The sequence below is a fragment of the Pieris brassicae genome, chromosome 4 (assembly GCF_905147105.1).
Source record: "Pieris brassicae chromosome 4, ilPieBrab1.1, whole genome shotgun sequence".
NCBI classification, from domain to species: domain Eukaryota; kingdom Metazoa; phylum Arthropoda; class Insecta; order Lepidoptera; family Pieridae; genus Pieris; species Pieris brassicae.
Window position 1 is genome coordinate 10,543,190 of NC_059668.1, and position 16,942 is coordinate 10,560,131.

At 37.0% G+C, this 16,942-nt stretch overlaps 2 protein-coding genes across 4 annotated transcripts; one reads left to right on the forward strand and one right to left on the reverse strand.

Annotated features, from left to right (window-relative positions):
• Positions 1–121: 121 nt before the first annotated feature.
• Positions 122–4,343, forward strand: LOC123708463 (sulfotransferase 1C4-like). Its single transcript, XM_045659180.1, has 7 exons — positions 122–312; positions 678–812; positions 1,906–2,005; positions 2,668–2,990; positions 3,466–3,560; positions 3,629–3,812; positions 4,016–4,343. The coding sequence occupies exons 1-7, from the start codon at positions 243–245 to the stop codon at positions 4,198–4,200; spliced, it is 1,092 nt and encodes a 363-aa protein (XP_045515136.1). The 5' UTR covers positions 122–242; the 3' UTR covers positions 4,201–4,343.
• Positions 4,344–10,026: 5,683 nt separating this feature from the next.
• Positions 10,027–15,860, reverse strand: LOC123708695 (sulfotransferase 1E1-like). 3 transcript variants are annotated; one of them, XM_045659528.1, is made up of 8 exons: positions 15,785–15,860; positions 14,526–14,654; positions 13,020–13,119; positions 12,310–12,496; positions 11,689–11,809; positions 11,126–11,220; positions 10,934–10,973; positions 10,027–10,180 (listed from the first exon to the last, which is right to left on the reverse strand). In XM_045659528.1, the coding sequence occupies exons 1-8, from the start codon at positions 15,834–15,836 to the stop codon at positions 10,071–10,073; spliced, it is 834 nt and encodes a 277-aa protein (XP_045515484.1). In that variant the 5' UTR covers positions 15,837–15,860; the 3' UTR covers positions 10,027–10,070. The 3 variants fall into 3 exon arrangements, with proteins under 3 accessions (XP_045515484.1, XP_045515482.1, XP_045515483.1); XM_045659526.1 differs by having other exon boundaries at positions 10,784–10,973; XM_045659527.1 differs by lacking the exon at positions 15,785–15,860 and adding an exon at positions 15,419–15,732 and having other exon boundaries at positions 10,784–10,973.
• Between the last annotated feature and the right edge of the window lie 1,082 nt (positions 15,861–16,942).

Sequence of the window (16,942 nt, forward strand, 5' to 3'; positions counted from 1 at the left end):
GATAATATATATTTATCAATTAAGTGTCTATAACAATACAAAAATATGTTCTAATCTTAGTTTATCAGAAGTTTTATGTCTTCGTTAATAATATTATGTTGGAGGAAGGAAAGGAATCGCAAATTTTAATTCACAATTGTAAGGACATTGACTCACGTGAACTCGTAAAAGGTCAACGCCTTATCAAAAAATTGCTTGTTTTGCGAAAGTGCCAGGCAGAAAGTGTTGTGATTCTCGTGAGAATGGATATCCCGTTTGAAATCGAAGATGTCGAGAAAAATCTCGCGAATGAACTTATGCAACATTATACAGGTATTTAGAATTGTATCTATTACTAAATCATTTTACAAAATAATTTAATTTTTTAATTTTCCTGATATGAATTCAATTATGAACATATTGAAAGTTATTCAAAAATAACAAACAGCTTTGTAAAAATTGTAGCTTATTTTAAAATAAGATTATATTAAACTTTTTAATTCAAACTTTAAAGCCAAATTAATTTTAATAATTCAAGAAATATAGTTTCTTCATGTATACTCTAATATTAAAAAGAGGAAATATTATGTTTGTTTTTTTTATACTAATAAACTAATGGACCGATTTCAAATAGTAGTTCATTCAGTAACAATGACTATGTTTCCAAAATATTTTAAAAATGTCATATGTTGTTTCAGGCGAGTTGTCTGGCTTTGTTCGAGTAGGTCCAAAGGGCTATTTTCTCCCTCAGAAGTACAAAGGTCAAGCATCTGATATTTATAATATTCCGATAAGATCCGATGATGTGTTTGTGGTTACTTACCCAAGATCAGGTATACAAAATTATATATCATTTATATCGTAGTACTAAGGTTGTCTTATTCAAAAACGTATTATAAGCATTTCCCCACTGCAAACACCAATATTTCTTTAATTTATTTATTATGGTTTGGTATGGTATAACTATATAAGGTAATTAATTAAGTAAAAAATGCGCAGAGTTCTTCTGAAATGTGCTACAAAGAGCAAGATGTATCTGTTAGTTTTTCGTATGTTCGCAACACATTTTAGAGTATGTGCGTATTACATATATCTAAAACAAATCAGCTCAGATCCGGAACGGTTGCATATGGTTTGTACTGCCAGCCAGTGGAAAGTAGTACTTGTATTTAAATTTATATGTAATAAATGTCAGGAGATAACTAAATATATGAGAGCGTGAGATGTAAGAATATGACAACCCTAAGTATAAATAGTGAATATATAAATAAGTCCGGGATATCTGAATCAAGAGACAAGGTTATAGATGGAGTACTACGGGTAGGATCAGTTAAAGGAGAAATATCTAAAAGCTATCGGGAAGGCTCACCACGATAATTAAGGGCTTGAAGGAGTCTTTGCCACTTTAAGATCAAGTAAGAAATGAATTAGACACGCATTTTCCACAACTGAGCGTTTTTAAGGCAGTTTTTGTCGCACACTATGTGGAACCAGCTGCCCATTAAAGTATTTCCGAACTAATTCGACTTAGTTTCCAGTGGACCCGTACCTTATTGATGAAAAAGTTTACCATTGTCAATCTTACATTTGTATCTATTATTTTCGAATTTAAAGTCGCTATTGTTATTAGTTTATTATCTTTGTAATAATATTAATCGAAATTTTACGGACGTGATTTGTCTATTTCTTTAAGTAATTTTGTGTTTAATACGAATCGTGATTGAAGCAAACGTTGTAGACGAGATCTATTAAAAAAGACACAGATTTGTATTAAATTATGCAAATGTGGTGAGAAAGTAATATTATTTCTAGAAATTCTTAATTAACCAATTTTTTATGTAGGTGAACAACTTTCTTTGTGCGCGAATTAGATGCGAATTCAAAGCCAATTTTGGACGTGCATATATTATATTTTTTATTTTACAGGCACCACGTGGACCCAAGAACTCGTTTGGTTAGTAAAGAATGATTTCGATTTTCAAACAGCAAAAACTACGCCTATCGCCGCTAGGTTCCCATATTTAGAGTAAGTAATAATAAATACGGATTTTATTTCTCAGTATATAAGCACAATTAGTTATCAAATATAGCATTCGGTCAGAATCTTTAAGCATCTAATAAAAATTAATCTTATTCACTTTTCTTACTCACAAAAAGTTAGCAATTAGTTAGCAAATGCCAAAGAAAATGTTTTCTGCCACACCTATATTTTAAAACTCGCGACAAACTGCCTGAACTGCCAGGTCACTGTCACTTATCACCGCTCTGGGCACTGGTTACCAGGCCCAGGCACTGGGTGCAGAAAAACAGTTTTAATATTACTGATTTTCTGAAGCACGCACAGAAAATTATTCTAAGATTGATACAATCAAATTAAACATTACAAAAAAGGTAAAATTTGTAAGTTCGTTTTTGGTATGTATGTAGTAAAACGCGAGGTCGCGTGTTTTTAAAAAGAATACATTTTATTTCAAATTAATATTTTATTGTACCGGTTACAATGGTACCTTAAGACTAACTTATTGTATTATATTTGGGACTGGAAATTGTACAGTCCGTCAGCAGTATTCGTGAGAATAGGCGTGGGTGTTTCTCATTAAAGATTAGAAAATATGTCTTCGGACTGTTTAACTATGTTAGTAACAGTAATATTAAACTACGTTTGTAAAACTTCACAAAAATTCACAGATTTTCCATTCTGGTACATCCTGTATACGAGCAAATTATGAGAGATGAAAATAAAATAGATCCTCAACGCCTTAAGATCGTTAATACAGCAGTTTTGCCAAGTGCCGAGAAGGTGTCTAAAATGCCCTCACCGCGTTTCATCAAGAGCCATCTCCCATTGTCTTTGCTACCACCTGCCCTTCTGGATACAGCTAAGGTGGTGTACGTAGCCAGAGATCCGAGAGACGCCGCGGTATCGCATTACCATCTGAGTCGATTGTATCGTATACAAGGTGCCCCCAAGGATTTTAAAACGTATTGGAACTATCTTATAAGAGGTTTACGTAAGTATTGTGATGTCATGTAACTTTTTATTCTATTCACTCTTTTGAAAGACTGTTTGAGTTACCGGCTATAAGAAATATAATCTTAAATTGTTATTTTTACGTAACTGCGACATTTATGCCGCATCTACCAAAAATAGCTGGCTTTCAAACTTCTGAACATATTTGGTTTGATTAATAAATTGTAGCTAATAACCATCTTCATAAAGTAAGTTCTCTAATAATTATAATAACGCCATAATCGGTCGGTTAAAACACAAAGACGCGTTAAACTAAGATTCCTCTAATTGCGCTGGGAGTTAAAAAGGCTGGTATTGATTTGGTTAACGTGTACTCGTAAAAGCTATTACACTAAAAGATATACGGAAATTGCTGTACATGCACTTAATTATTGTAAGACGTTTGCGTTATACATCTACAATTGTTTTTTAAATATGGCGATTTGTGTATTTGAAAAATTTAAATTAAATTTTAGATCATTTTTCACCAATTTTGGAGCACGTCAAAGAAGCGTGGAGATTACGCAATCATCCGAATCTATTATTTGTTTTTTACGAAGAATTGTCGAAGGTAAGTCTATTATATTTGCTAAAACTTTATAATTTTAATGTCTTTCTATGTATTTAATCTTGTTTAAGGATTTGCCTACAGTCATTCGTCGGATCTCTAAGTTCTTGGGAAAATCTCCGACAGATGAACAAGTTGAAAAGCTATGTGAACACCTCAGTTTTAACAATTTTAAGGATAACTCAGCTGTTAATGAGATGCTTCTGGGAAAAATTGATTTTCTTAATAAGGGTGAAGCTCCTTTTATACGAAAAGGTTTGGTTGTAGTTATTATCCGATAAATAAATAAATAATAAATATAATAATAATAATATATAAATGTTAATATTTCAACATAAAATTCTTTGCTGTTGTTATTGTTTTATAATTAAAAGAAAAATTGTCACTTTGATTAGCGAAATTAAAACAAATTGCATTAGGCTAGCGAACCTTATCAGACTAGAAAAACAATTTTCTAGGAAAAGTTGGTGGTTGGAGGGATTACTTCGATGACGAAATGATGCAGCAAGCTGACAGGTGGCTGCTGGAGAACCTTACAGATACGGACCTCAGATTCCCATCTTGGGATCTACCGCAAATTGATGGAAAGGGCACTAATCCTATCAACGTTGAATATATAAGGGCAACGCAAGGACGCACCTAATCATTTACAAGTATATTTTATTTATCATTCCCTCATAGCTATTTGAAATATTCTGCAATTGTTTTTTGCAACAAAATTACTTATCTGTACTAATGCGCCAATAATGCAGATAAAATAAATTAAACAACAAAGTCGTTAAATGACAGATATACTTATCTTTTATTTTCGTAGGTAACTGCAAACGATAATATAATTTTATAATTAAAACAAGATAGTCAAATTTGAAAATTCCATAAAACAAAATTTTTACATTTCGGCAAAAGTGGGCAAGGCAAGGCAAAAAGTGCAAGATGAATCCATTATATGCTTAACAGTCTCTAGGAAATAATTAAAGCCTCTAAACTTATGCTAACGCTTCTTACACCAGTCCACGGCACTATCACTAACACTAAGACCTATCGGAGTCTGGTCCCGGATGGGTTCTCTAGAGCCCACTGCGAGACCGGCTGCCAATGCCGCAATCGATGTCTCCTGCTGCCCATCAATTGTTTGCTGTATCGGCATCATTGCTGGGCCAGATGGTATCTGCTGGACAGGTGCTACCGTACCTGCTCGACGAAACCTCCGCAATAATAATATCGTGTAAGGCAATATACTGATGTACGTCGTGGAATGTCACACTGCTAATTATGGGAGCCTCCTTCCGCATATGTTCCAGATCCGTGCCTATTTTGTCAAGACTATTAATCGTGTAGGTGTTTTTTTGAATTTTCAATAACATCCGAGGATAAAGACACATTTATCATATTATTAATTGAATTCATATAATGCGAATAGACCATTGGTCCAGTCTTGAGCACATTCTGATAATGATTATGAGCATAAATGATACCTTTCTTCGTATTTAATAGTTTTGCAGAGATTTGATCGCCACACATGATATGTATTCTTTCTATTCAGGTCAATCCAATCGTTATCGCATGGCATTTTCTCAAACTGACATTGCTTTTTTATTCCGGTCTTACATAAGCTACCTTCATATTATAGACAGTAATACAGATTAAGTACCTACCTACCTAACATGTAACTTTACAATAATAAATATCGGAATAATAATCACAACTTATAGCAATTCATTTTCTGACATTTGTTTATATGAATTTTTTCTTTGTTTATTGCGACGAGATCTGGAATAGGGATAATTTTGACCATCATAAGTGTGTCACTCTTATAAGGAACAGAAATCACATTATAGATTTCAAAACCATCTCGGCTGACAAGCGGAACCGAGATTTCCAATATTAACTGGTCATAAAGCATCCTTGCCTTAACTCTTAGAAATTTATATATATATATATATATTGCCAAAAAGAAACATCTCTTGAAATATAATTAGATATTATATATAATTCCTTGCGTAATTGTTCCGATGAAAAAAGGTGAAAATTAAATCGACCATGATAATTATCGGTGATGGTGTTAATAAGATACTCCTGCATGTTTTTAAAAATAGCAAGTACATTCGTTGCTAAGATGCTGTCAAGAGTAAACTGAGTAATACGCTCTAGACTATTAATTTCACTAACTTGAGTAGTAATTGCCTTCTTAACTTCGTTTGCATATAGATTTATTACTTATTGTAAATTATAATTTTCTTCCTCTGACCGCTTCATGAGATTGTACTCCGCTTCCAATGCAGATGTCTGATTTTCCCACAGGTTTGCGAAATGCTGTTCATTCTCTTTAACTAAAGAGATATCCTTTCGTTATTTCTCAGCGAATGATTCGTCCAATACTCCGAATAAGCAGTGTGCCGCGTATCTGACACCATTGATAAGGTCGCGCCGACGCCGCTTCGAATGCGTGCCCGGGTGCTGTGTAAGCAACACATGATCGTTGTATTTGAGTTCCTCGAAGCCATGACGTAATTGATTCATAGTAATTACACAATGTGTTTTTTCATCGAGGACAGAACACACGCCTTGTAAAGTTTTATAATATTGTTCGAAAGCCTTTTCTCCTTCCCAATAGGGGTTCATGTCTTAGTAGACAACGATTCTCCAATTTCGTGAATTAATTGCATATTACTTATTACGTATAACCCCTTATTATTGTTGAATGTACTTATATTATAATTTTCCGGATGCATGGCTGATACGTATGTTAAAAAATATATGGTTTTGCAGCTATATGTGACTCCTCGTTTTCGGCTGCTGCTTTACTACTGTCCTGCACTGGCAAGGGAAAGTTTTCTGCACTAAGTATCATCTCGTTCTTAAGTCATTCTCGGTGGGTAATCATGAAAGTGTCGGCCCTTAATTAAGAAATGAGTGGGTGTTAGAAAATTAAAGTACGGAAGACATTCTGAAATTGGACATAGAGGTCTATTTAGACAGGTTTCCAACTGCGATAAGAGTGTCGAGAGCACAGTGATAAGTATTTCAGTGCCAGCCAGTTTTCCGTCACCCAACGTTCGCCTTTTATCTTCAATTTTTTGTTAAGACTCTTCTAACGTTAATTCTTCGGCTTTAATATTGGTACAAAATTTATTTTATTTACACTTCGGTTATATACGTTACTTTTATATAAAATACTACATAAAAATTATAAGGGATATAACGGGCAGCCTTATCGCTAACAAGCGATCTCTTCCAGAAAACCCTAGTAAGGAAAAAACTAAGTGCAAGAAGCGACTAAATCTTAAAAACCAACCTTAATACAATTTTTTTTACAAATAAAAAGCTTATCTCATGGATTCATGAAAGTTGTTTACCGGAGCTACGCGAGTCTATGAAAACGCCAAACAAGACTTGTCCAAAAACTCCACTATACATTTAGGATTTTGTAATAATTAATACCTTTTGTAACAAATGACTGCTCGCCACCGTTAACAACGCACAATAGTTTAAAAGTTCCTATGAAAGAAGATGATATGTTTCTTCTCAATTTAATAATTCTATATCATTAATATTTACTTAAAATCTTATTTATTGAAAATCATTAAATATAATTCTATGTAAATATGCTGAAGTTAATAATTATGGATGATAAAAGGTTCTAAGTTTTTTTTCTAAACGGGCAGGCGGCTCACCTGATGTTAAGTGATACCATGGACACTCTCAATGCCAGAGGGCTCGCGAGTGCGTTGCCGGCCTTTTAAGAATTTGTAGGCTCTTTTCTTGAAGGACCCTAAATCGAATTGGTTCGGAAATACTTCAGTGAGCAGTTGGTTCCACATAGCGGTGGTGCGCGGCAAAAATTGCCTTGAAAAACGCTCTGTCGTGGAACTGCGGACGTCGAGGTGATACGGGTGGAATTTTGTATTCTGCCTCGACGTCCGATGATGAAACTCAGCTGCAGGTATTAATCCGAACAACTCCTCTGAACACTCTCCATGGTAAATGCGGTAGAAGATGCAGAGTGACCCCACATCACTACGCAACGCCAAAGGATCGAGCCGCTCGGAGAGGGATTGGTCATCGACGATTCGAACCGCTCTTCGTTGGATACGGTCAAGTGGAAGGAGCTGGTACTGGGGAGCCCCCGCCCAGAGGTGAGAACAGTATTCCATGTGGGGCCGTATTTGCACTTTATAGAGTTGCAAGCGGTGGCCCGGAGTGAAGTACCGTCTCGCCTTGCTGAGCACACCAAGCTTTTTGGAGGCTAATTTAGCCTTTCTCTCCAAATGACCGCGAAACTGAACGTCGTTCGATATGTCAACGCCAAGTATTCCGATGCTGGCTGTGGCTTCAAGAAGAGTGTTTTCGAAAAGAGGAGTAGCGACAAAGGGTATTTTATTTAAGGGTCGGGGATAGACACAGACACAGCCTTGTGGGACCCCAGCATTCACGGGTTTAAGGTCTGAACATGCTCCGTCGACGACGACCTTGATGCTCCGATCGGCCAGAAAGCTGGAGATCCAGTCGCATAATTTCTCGGGAAGCCCGATCGAAGGCTTTCGCTATGTCCAAACTAACCGCTAGCGCCTCCTCCTTGGACTCAATTGCCTCTGCCCATCTATGTGTAAGGTATACTAGAAGGTCACCAGCCGAACGACCACGACGAAAGCCGTACTGATAATCGCTAATCAGCTAGTGGCCCTCTAGATACCTCAAGAGCTGGCCATTAATAATGGATTCCATTATTTTGGAGAACAAGGAGATTATAGCTATTGGGCGATAGTTGGAGGGATCAGAGCGATCGCCTTTTTTAGGGATCGGATGTATCGAAGCGGTCTTCCAGCACTTCGGGACAGTGCCGAGCGAGTACAGGTACCGGAATAGGCGCGTCATGAGCGGAGCCAACTCAGCAGCACAAGTACGCAGCACAATTGGAGGGATCCCATCCGGCCCGCTCGACTTATGAATGTCCAAGGAAGGTAGTGCTTTGCGAACAGCATGTTGCCGGAATTTGATTTCCGGCATTGAATAATCACACGGCGAAATCGTCGGTGGTGATCGCCCTTGGTCATCCAAAGTCAAGTTGGACGCGAAGAGACAGCCCAAGATGTCGGCCTTCTCCTTCGCAGTGTGGGCGAGCGAGTCATCCTCCTTGTGCAGCGGTGGAATGGATGGCTGATAAAAATTCCCTTGTACAGCTTTGGCGAGAGACCAGAATCTCGCCAAATCTGGCAATGTGCTCTGACTTTGCCTTAGCGATTTCCCGTTTGAAGGACCTGGAGGCTGAGTTATATGCTTTTTTTATGTTCGCTGGTATTGACATCACGAGATATCGCCGCTACCGCCCATGCATTAAAGCATTCTCGCTTTCGACGCGATGCTGCCTTGCAAGAACGCTTAAACCAGGGCTGCCACCGATCGGCACCGCAGAAAATGGAATAAAGAGTTCCATGCCCTGCAGAACCACTTCGGCGACAGAGGCAGCGACGGAATCTGGAGCTTTCGACGAAAAGCACATAGGCCCCCAAGGGTAGGACGCAAAGAAAGACCGCATCCCATCCCAATCTGCTGACCGATAGTGCCAAATACGGCGACAACCCGAAAAACGGGGCCGAGGAGGGCGCGTAGTAGGCACAGTACTCCGGACCACACAATGATCCGATGAACCCAATGGCGGGTCAACAGAGACTTGATAGGTCTCCGGATGTGAGGTCAGCAGAAGGTTCAACAAAGAGGGTTTATGACTATCCACATCTGGTATTCGCGTAATCGCAGGGACCATTTGTGACAGGTCGTAAGCTAAAGCAAAGTCGTGAAAGGATCTTCCCGATCGTGATCGGTGGTTTCCGAGCCGAGCCAATCGGCATGGTGATCGTTAAAATCACCAAGTATCACGATTTCAGCGGTAGGAACCCCTTCGAGCAGGGAATCTGTAGCCATTTGGATGTGCTCAATGAGTCGGTCAGTTTCGGTATTTCCGCTATGAGACCTATACAGGCATACGTAGAATCGCGGATGGTCGTCGCAGTCTACGCGCAGCCAGAGGCTAGATAGGTCCCTTCCTTCAAGCGACCCGAGGCGACGAGAACAGATATCCTCTCTGACGTACACGCAAACACCCGCCCGCGGCACAAATGAATGTTCTAATTTGTACTCCGGGTAGGAGTGGTAGGAAGTATCAGCCGGGGAGGATATCCGAGTCTCAGTAAGGAAGAATTTCGAGGCCGGCTTCACAGTTTCGAGGTGAAAGCGAACCGCGTTAAGATTAGAATTGAGCCCCCTAACATTGGTAAAGTCCACTGAGAGCGTGGAAGTTATACATGTTTAGGAATTTGTGATATTTTTTTGCGTAATACGCAAACGGGCAGGAGTATCTCAACTGATACCGCCGCCCTTGGAAACTCACATTGCCAGAAGTACCTTAAAAATATCACGCAAAACAATAATAAAAAAATAGAAAACAATAATAGAAATAGAAACAAATAGATGATATAATACCATTTATTCGTGTATATAGGAATAGTCATAATATTAAATTGAAAAGGGCAAGTCAGTACTAGCGAGGTTTTCGGACATCCAACGATTGGCACTTTCTTTTAATTGTTCACTGTTGAAATAGTCTTCCCAACCTCCAACTTTGCCTGAAAATATTAAACAGCAGGCGTTAATTTTATTATTATAATACATTTATTAATTTATATTTTCATTATTTCATGAACGGTTGAACTACGAAATTAGGGCAAGGCATTGTATAATATATAACTTAAAACTTAATTCTATCAAACACTTAAATTTATACCTAATATTAATTTTAAATGTACATGACTTCACCGCAAGGAACGAGATCTTTATGGTTGTCAATTTTTATATTCTAAAAGGTAATTTAAGCTATAAATTTGACTTATGGTCAATTTTATGTGTGTTCATGTCGAAATGGTTGCCAAGACTTGTAATTGTCTTGTAGCCTTGGATCTTAAGAATAGTACAATGCTGGTCACTGGCACAATGAAAGTGGAACACGTCTGCTCCTCAGCATAATGCTGAGCCAGGACCAGTTACTACCACAACACACACAGACTTAAGATAAAATATATTATATACCTTATTCATTTTTTTCTTTCCAGAAATTCTTATTATTATTATAATTTTTTAATTATTTTTTACTATTTGTGTGTTTCTGTGTGTGTGTTTCGTTAGTAATAAATGTTATGTATCTCTGTCTGTCTGTATTGTTTAAAAAGTACCTCTCCTTATAAAAGCGCAGTCACTATCATTGATAATGTCAAATGTTTTCAATACAGTTTGTTCGCCGTTGACTGATTTGTTTGTCTTGAATTTGTCAAAACTGAGATGCTCACACAGACCACGGATTTGTTCCTCCGAGTATTCCTTACCGAAAAACTCAGACATCTGTCGAAGAGTTGAAGCCAGGTCCTGATAATAAATTAATTAGTATTTAGTAAAGTATGTAGCATTTGGAAGTGAAAGTATTATTTCTTTATACGAATACTTTTACATTTAAAACATTGTATTTTTTTGATTGGGCTTTGAACATAAATCGCTGCAAATGATAAAAATATACTTACTTTTGACATGTCTTCGTAGGTGAGGAAACGCATATTGTGATGACCTCTTTGTCCCCAGGCCTCTTTGATGTGTTCAAATATCGGTGTTAGAAGGACTAAATTTAGAAATTTTTTTAAATGTGTAATAGTTTAGTAGTAGTAACGTTTACTTCGGGATTGGAATGTTTTGTAAAGGATATATGTATATTCATGTAAGTAATTTATTCTACACTTATGAATGTAAATAACAATTTCAATTTACTGCAATATAACGTTTAAAAATACCCGTCAAATTGATATGCTTTTCCTTTGAAGTCATTTACAAACAACAGGAAAGCTAACGATGAGAACTTGTATATTATTTAGGGGTCGGAATAATTACCGATCTTTCTTTTCGTTTGAATATGATGTCATTGTTCTGTTCGTAGCTGGTGAACAAAAACTAATTACGTAAACCTTTACAATGGCACGTTTAGCTTGTTTGTGATTATCACCAGCCCGTCGTTCCATTAACCAATAATCAAACGAAATCAAACGAAACGCTTCATGTTAAGTACTGGCCTAACAGATGGCAAAACACTTACTTTTGTCATCTCGGAACGCACCCCAAAACTTCTCAAAGTCAATATCATCAGGAAGTAAGCGCTTCATAATATAATAGTAAGATACCGCAACATCTCGTGGATCTCGTGCTATGTATACGACCTGAAAAACGAACAAATGAACAATTCAAAAAGAGAAATATCTTTTCGCTAACATTACTAAAGTATTAACAAGAAACGTAATATACAATCTGAATTAATATTGAAGATATGTTGTCTTAGTTGAATTACTTTTAACCAATACAGTGCCGGATTTATAAATTTTCAAGTTATAGACTGTGAAGTTTTTGCCACCCTTGGCACTACAATAGTCATGTCCTAGATTATTTATCGCAGAAGTCGATTACAGGTTGGGGAGGTCGGGCAAAATTTGTTGCAGACTTCAGAAAACCGTCATGCAGAAATCTTTTTCATTTCTATGAAGTAGCAGCCCTTGGCTATAGCCAGTCAGGCTCCAGCCTACTCCAGCCACTAAATCAATACGAGCCTCTCAAAGAACTATGATGACTTCTATTACCATTTCTTTAATTTTTTTCCGTTAGGTTGGTGCTTATAACGCTGCCTTTCTTTTTATTTTATCAAAAAAACTAACAATGGTGGTACCTTTGTAGTATCCAGAAGGTTCGGCGGCAACAGTGAGAGTGGTAAGTGAGATTTTATAAATCTCGGTGAAGGAGCATTTGGTAGCGATTTCAGAGGTGATATAATCTTTTTCGATGAATGTATCGTTCCCGGATTTTGAAATTCACTATTTTCAGAGGAAAAAGGAGTAGGAAACTGCACCTCTAACCTGTAAAGTGTCAAAATAGCACATAAACATTCAGTGGCGCTACAACTGTTCAAGAAATTAAGTTTTTTACAGGAGTACAGCATAAGCTTAGATGTCAAGTGTCCAGTTTTTTACTTAATTCCGATATTAGCAGCTCGACAGCAGCGGACTTTCAGACACGAAAAGAATATAAGTTGCTACTAAATTAAATTCTTATGGCTATTAAAATACATTAGCGTGTTGATGTACCAATTATGTAGCGGCGAAGATAGAAAAGCAGACCGAGGGGCAAGTGGAAAGCGACGTAAAATATGGAAATACCACTCACTGTTAGTCCTCCGTCTCTTCAGTTGTCTCCGTGGAAGGAGACTATAAAATAAAAGCGTAAGCAAGAATGCAAAGCAAGAACCGTGATAAGGCATTTGTAACTCTTCGTTCCAACATGGGAGCATGTAGAACGGTCCCCACCTCCTTCACGGTATGGCAAGAGAAGCGGTGTTTAAGGAATGGGTGCGGTAAGTACAGAAAATGAAATAGTACGTACTCCAAGAGCGGGCATCGTTCATCTATAACAATTGATTTAGACTTTTCATATTCCAAGTTGTTGTTAATAAGCCACATTGACTCTTGACATCTCGTTGTTCCTTGAAAAATTCAATATTTCTTATTAGATTTATATGTCCAACATTATAGGGTGCCTGTATGGAACCTTTTTTTCCCAGTTCACAGCACAATGTAAAAAAAACTGTGTTTTAGAATGTTTTTTTTAACCTATGTCCGCCGGCTCCAATCATAAACAATTTCTGTGTTTACGGTTCTACTATTCTTGATTAAGTTTATAAGTACCCTCCAACATAATCACTACAACAAAACTCATTCCTTAAAAATAAAAACGCAAGCCTGCGAAATTAAAATGACCATATACTGGTTGAACCGGACGTTTAACGTAGAGATGTATGATCATTGAAACAAAGCCGGTATATGGCGGTCATACCTCCTGTATTTGTCAAAATTGGGAATACAGACAGAAACTAGTTGTTTTTGTAATAGACAAGGCCTTCTGTGCCTGACACACTCCGCTGAGGTCGAGGCCGACCACTAGGTCTAAAGCATGTTGGTTTCCTTCGTCGTTCAAGCGAGTGTTAAATGCGCACATAGACAGTCCATTGGTGCACAACCGGGGATCGAACCTATCATAGGTTCATTAGGCTCAGAAATGATAATGTCCAAAATTTACACTAAACCATCACTCGTGCATGTATTAAATAAAAAAAATGATTAAGCCGTCTTCACTTTTTGCGCTTAGCGACATATTTTGCGATTTATTTTAATTTATATAGATAAACTCTTTACTTTAACCACGTTACACATAAATGTGGATTAATTTAGTTAAACCTATTATTATAGTACGATGTTAATTCGTAGTTTATGCGCAGTTAATGATATCTCAATGGTATGAATTTTGAAATGATAAGATTGTGTGTCACTTTTAGATGCTAAGTTTGCCTTGACAACACTCTGTACAAAGTTTTCGTCTAAACCAATCAAATTCTTTTGGTTACGGGACAATATAAATTCATAATTAATGGGATTGCTTATTAATACAATTATTATCTCTCTCTTCTTCTTCAGTCACGCTCTTCATTTCTAAAGGTCGTGTTATTGTCGTCATGTAATTTGCTTTCATTTCTGAATTGCCTGATTGGTGAGTCTCAGGTCCTGGGTAGTAAGACCCGTAAGGACCTTTAATTGATCAGTCCAGCGTGAAGAGTCAGTCCAGTCGGCCTTGATGTCTAGTTCTGCCCACTCTGATAGTCACAGTCTGTCTTACAGTGCCTTAAATATGCCACAATCACAATAAAGTATGGAATGCATATTAAGATATAAGATGTTTAAAGGCCGGCTACGGTCTTGTGAGCCCTCTGGCATTCAGAATGTACATGGGCGGTATCACTTAACATTAGATGAGCCTTCCGTCCGTTTGCTCTATTTGCTAAAAAAAAATATAAATATGGGCTAAATAAGCTTAGTTATGAGAATCACAAATTACCAGATCGAGGAAATCCGAGTAAGAATACGTCGTCTGGGCGAAGCTCAAAGTTGTAAAATGTTGATGCCAGGTCCCTGTATGTACTGGAGAGCACATAACGCTTAGGCCCTACTCTTTCCGAATCCCACGCTGAAATATATGAACGAAACTATGATCATAAGTTTATTGTGGGTGTAATGTCTGCTTAGAGGCGGAAACGTCCCAAAGATGCAAGCGAATTTAAAAGAATTTTTAGCACAAATCGTGCAACCAGCTGCCAAATAAAGTATTTCCGAACCAAGCTTGCGAGCCTTCTGGCATTGAGAGTGTCCATGGGCAGCGGTATCGCGTACCATCAGGTGAGCCTCCTGCCCGTTTACTCAATTACATAAAAAATAAATGAAAGTCTATAAGTCTGAGGCTTTTCTTAAAGAAAAAGAATGCTTTTCTTCGATGTGTAGTCCACTGCGAAGCGCTAAAATAATACTGACCAAACTCCGCATACGGATTCGCTTGTCAACCATATTCCTACAGCGAATTGTGTCTTATTTCGGCTAGAAACTTGGAGAAACTGATCGTGGTTGGTAACACAGAAGACAAAAGATCGTGTGGTCGTTCACCAACGAAAACTCATCGTATTCAAAACTGTAAACTGTAAGAGGGGCGCTGGACAGAAACCGGTGGAAACAGAGGGTTCGAAATACATAATTTTAGTCTACAAAATATTAGATCTCAGCCGATCGTCACATTTTTTTTGTTACTCACTGTTTAGTTCTACTATGTTATGTTAGACGCATTTTAATTTTGATTTATACTTTTGTGTTAATAGTTACGTTCTCAATTTATAATTTTATAGTGAGTGTTCTGTGCGTTTTTTGAACTACATTGAGGCAAGTTATCAGTATCAGTCTAACCTCTCATTGTTTCCAAACTAAAACAATTTCCGCTGTACGGCTGACAATTGTGTGTCTTTCATCTTGTTAAGGATACATCGCACCGAGGTATGTACTTAGAACTTATTATTTTAATATAAATTGTGTATCGACGGCCGTTTCAAACCGTTAGCAAACCGTTCTTTGTGGTACATATTTTTTTTCCGCTCCAGATGCTTTTCACACACGTTGTTCTTTAAAAAATACTATATTTGCACCGTTTTGTCTTTGTTTCTTTTTATCACAGCGTAAACACAATTTGACAGAGACAAAAAACTACTTCAGTAAAAAAAGTGCTTTTGATTAAATTGCATGAATAAAAGAAGAAGAATACATATAAAAACTTACGCCAGCCATCTTTCAAGTTTTCTATATCGTAAGGAAATCTGTACTTTTCCATTGGTGGTTGATTGATACTGAAGTATTAAAGATAATTAACGTTAATTGTTTAGACGTATCTACTTATATATTTATTAAGATATATGTATTTACAGCCTCGGTTGTCTTGCAAATAAATTAATTTATTATATAAGGAATACGTCATCTGGAAGTTGTAGAATGTTTATGCCAGGTCCCTGTATGTAATAGAGACCACATAGCGTTTAGGCCAATAACCATAAATTACCACTTAAAAAAATAATATGAAAATAAACATACATTCTGGCGCATTATATATTTATTAAAAGCGGAAACGCACTCGGCATTGTAAGTATCCATAAAAAAACACAACGAATAGTCATTATTATTTTCTAACATTTCATTGTCATGAACATGTCTGTAATTTGAGGCATTTCATATCAAAGTAAGAAATTTTCGTAATTTCAATTGCTTTAGAGTAGTTGGAGGCTCCACCGTTCAAGTCTCCAACGAATTTTGGCGTTAGACTTAAGATTACATCTATAAGATCCAAATAGTCCAAAATATCAAAACCAGGAGACAACCAAAATTTACTGTCAGATCTTAGAGATTTTTTCAGAGGAAAATGGCATGGGTCATACTTTCATCTCGAACGGTACGTCAATCGTCAATATTGCCGTTACTGGTCATCAATCAATCCAAAACAATAACATCAGAAAGCCCCAAAGTTACGTTAGAAGATAATCATCGGGAAATATTTCTTCAAATATGACCGAGATGCAACAGTTACAGTGACGAGCGAGCGGTATATTGACATTATTCATATTTTTATTTATTTTTCACCACTAATAGGATATTACAACGAGTATGGTTTTAGCAAGATGGGGCCACAGCCCACCAATATTGTGATCACCCAGATCTCTCAACTTAACCCCAGCTGACTTTTGGGGTTATCGCAAATCAAGAGTTTATGTAATATACACTTTACATATTACGAATTTAAAGCAGTTTAAGGCTAAAATAATCTCTCTTCCACTCGATTGACCTATGCTTCTGAGGATTTACTTCTTCTTTGTATCCATACAAAATAGTGATAATTCAATAAAAATGATTCAATTTTATTCAAAAAACTATGCAATCATTTCATCA